Genomic DNA, 1,279 nt, shown 5'->3' with positions numbered 1-1,279 from the left:
TTTTCACATGATATAAGCATAAGTGATTCTAATCTATCTCTCCCATAGTACTTCTCAATCTACTTTTAATTAGCTTCAATTTAGAAAAGGCTCTTCAGGAGAAGAACTTGAAACCGGTAAAGTTAAACATATACATAATGCAATATAAATGGATGGAAACACTTCTTTTAAATCATTTTGGTGACACACCTTAAAAACCGTCGAAATATTTCCTTGGTTTGTTGCTAAGTCTAGATCTTCTGGATCAATATCATTTTCAGTATTATCACTTGTTTCTATTTCTTCGTCGATATCATCTGTTTTGTGAATTTTTTCTGGTAGTATCATTAATTTTTTAAACATAAAATATGAATCTGAAAATTGTTTGTATTCACGTCTTAAATCATCAGCTTTTACAAATTTCCCATAGACCATTTCAAATCCATCAAAAGCATCAGTTGGTAAATTTGACTGCTCTGCTACTTTTTTTAATCTTTTTTCTTGAAAAAGTGAAATATCTTTATAAAGTGGAGTAGATTGATCATTGAATTGCTCTACTATCTGTGTATTTACAATATCAATTATTGTATAGTAAGTATTAACTTGAAAATTTTTGATTGGACAACTGATTTGTTCATCTGCTATATTTTCTCCTGGCATTTTTTTTTTTCTTATCCTGTTTAATGATAATGGAGTGAATGATAATTCATTCGCCTTAGACGCTATAAATGTATTTTTATCTTCTACTAATTTTTTAAATTGATGCTCACTTCTGAATGTATGAATTTTTTCTAATATCAATTTTACGTATTCACTAGCACCCAGCAAATCAATATTAACACCTTGCAAAAATTTAGTTAAAGGGCTAGTTAATTCAAAAATTTGCTTAAAAATAAAACCGGTTAGTATAAAACGCTCGGACAATAAATAATTTATCAAGCTACTAGCTTTGACACTCGATATACGATCAGAATCGTGTTGTAAATCCTCTAATATATCAATGATTGAATCATATGTGTCGAAAACCGTACAAAAAGCAGCTGAGTGGGATGTCCATCGGGTAGTATCTACTCTTTTTAGTCTTCGCAGTGGCTTTCCAGGATATATTTTTCTTTGGGATGCCGAGTAAAGTCCTACTCGCTTCTTACTACTGCCTATATAATCATAAAGTGTTTCCAATGTACCAAATAAGTCTCTAGCTTGTGAACAGGAACTTACAGCATCGACTATAACCAAATTAAATTTGTGTGCCCAACACCAAACGTAAGTAGCTGATGAATTATGCTCTTTTACAATAGCT

General features: G+C 30.9%; 1 protein-coding gene across 1 annotated transcript; it reads right to left on the bottom strand.

Annotated features, from left to right (window-relative positions):
- Nucleotides 1-75: 75 nt before the first annotated feature.
- Nucleotides 76-1,205, bottom strand: LOC103311514 (the record flags this gene model as incomplete). The annotated part of the gene is made up of 2 exons (XM_008191146.1): nt 76-314; nt 375-1,205. Coding segments are annotated over 2 exons (1,070 nt in total), but the record flags the coding sequence as incomplete, so codon positions are not given.
- Nucleotides 1,206-1,279: the final 74 nt, after the last annotated feature.

Source organism: Acyrthosiphon pisum, unplaced genomic scaffold, assembly GCF_005508785.2.
Source record: "Acyrthosiphon pisum isolate AL4f unplaced genomic scaffold, pea_aphid_22Mar2018_4r6ur Scaffold_3658;HRSCAF=4202, whole genome shotgun sequence".
NCBI lineage: Eukaryota > Metazoa > Arthropoda > Insecta > Hemiptera > Aphididae > Acyrthosiphon > Acyrthosiphon pisum.
This window is presented reverse-complemented; position numbering and strand designations above follow the sequence as displayed.